This window comes from Myotis brandtii, unplaced genomic scaffold (genome assembly GCF_000412655.1).
Source record: "Myotis brandtii unplaced genomic scaffold, ASM41265v1 scaffold952, whole genome shotgun sequence".
Classification (NCBI taxonomy): Eukaryota; Metazoa; Chordata; class Mammalia; order Chiroptera; family Vespertilionidae; genus Myotis; species Myotis brandtii.
The window spans coordinates 223715-225174 of record NW_005371930.1 but is presented as its reverse complement, the minus strand read 5'-3'; the positions used below and the strand labels follow the sequence as shown (position 1 = coordinate 225174).

Genomic DNA, 1460 nt, shown 5'->3' with positions numbered 1-1460 from the left:
GATGGGCGGGACCTACCCACGATGATGGGCGGGACCTACCCACAAAGATGGGCGGGACCTACCCACAATGATGGGCGGGACCTACCCACAATGATGGACGGGACCTACCCACGATGATGTGCAGGGCCGAGGTCTTTGCGTCGTTGATGCCGACGGTGGAGTAACACACACAATCTGTGGACCCTAAGAAGGGAAAAGATTTTAGAAAACGAAGTTTCTGGCTAATGCATGGCTCCTCCTTTTCCTCCAGGGCCCCCGAGTAAATAAGGAACAAATACGCTTTATCCACAAAATGAATGTTGGGAACAGTGAGGTGAACTCGTCAGAAATGCCGAGTGGCCTTGCAACACCACCAACCAGCTCCTCAGCCGGGAGTGAAGCCCCGAGAAACGCCTGCGGCGGCCGGTCCAGCAGCTCAGGGGGAGGCCTGCCAGCCCCGTCCCAGCAGCGGCTGCGGCTGCGGCTCCCGTGGTCCCAGGTGGCACAGAGCCTGTCCCGCGGGAGACGGGAGCGGAGGGTCTTAATCATTGCGTCTCGGCTACCCTGGCTCTGACGGCCACTCACACACACAGGCTCCCACGTCGTAGTATGCGTACGTTTTTGTCAATCTTGACTGGAGTGACAGCCGAGTCAAAAAATGAGCCAAAAGATAAACGTTTTTAAAGGACCGTTTAAGACGACAGGAGTGACCGATTCTCAAAATGTCACCCCCTGAGCCACAGCACGGGGTTTCCGACGGCCTCCCTCGCCCTCCTCGTTACGACCAAGGGGCCCAGACAACAAGCACAACATGCCCGAGAGGACCAGCCGGAAGGAGCCGCTGAGCCTGCTGGAGCCAGGCCCCAAGGTGGGGTCCCGCCGTCCCTGGAACTTTCCGGAAGTCCTCAGAGCCGCGTGCCCCCCTCGCGTGCCCGCTGCGCTGTTGGCTTCCTTCACCAACCGTCCTTCACAACAGAACCCGTCAGACGCCCTCCCTCCTTCATCAGATGAAGTGACCGGCGGGCGCTGCTTTCTCCGTTGCTCCAGGTCGTAAGACCCCAAACCTTGAAGGTCCCCCTCATTTCTGGGGCTGCCTCGCCTCTAACTGCTCACATCAAGCAGCCATTATAAGGAAGCTGGGCCCCAGCAGGTTTGGCTCAGTGGACAGAGCGTGGGCCTGCGGACTGAAGGGTCCCGGGTTCGATTCCGGTCAGGGCGCATGCCCGGGTTGTGAGCTCAGACTTTGCGTCTCTCTCTCCCTCTCCCTTCCTCTCTGAAATCAATAAAAATACATTTAAAAAGGAGGGGAGGGGAGGTTGGAAGTCCCCTAAGGAACTTCAAGGAGGGCTCTGTTCTGGGGAAAAGCAGGAACCCCTGACCACGGGACACCACCCTTCACCCCACAACACACAGGCCCTTCCGGCCCATCTCAGCGAGGCCCCTCCCGTGGGAGGCGTGGCCGGGGCGGGGAGGCCTCCCGG

General features: G+C 59.6%; 1 protein-coding gene across 1 annotated transcript in view; it reads right to left on the bottom strand.

Annotated features, from left to right (window-relative positions):
* Positions 1-1460, bottom strand: part of CERK (ceramide kinase) — a 39603-nt gene that overhangs the window by 8409 nt on the left and 29734 nt on the right. Inside the window, exons 7-8 of the mRNA XM_014533160.1 lie at positions 354-490; positions 67-183 (exon numbers count right to left, since the gene is read on the bottom strand). Of these exons, the coding sequence (XP_014388646.1) occupies positions 67-183; positions 354-490 (254 nt within the window). The remainder of the gene's footprint in view (positions 1-66; positions 184-353; positions 491-1460) is intronic.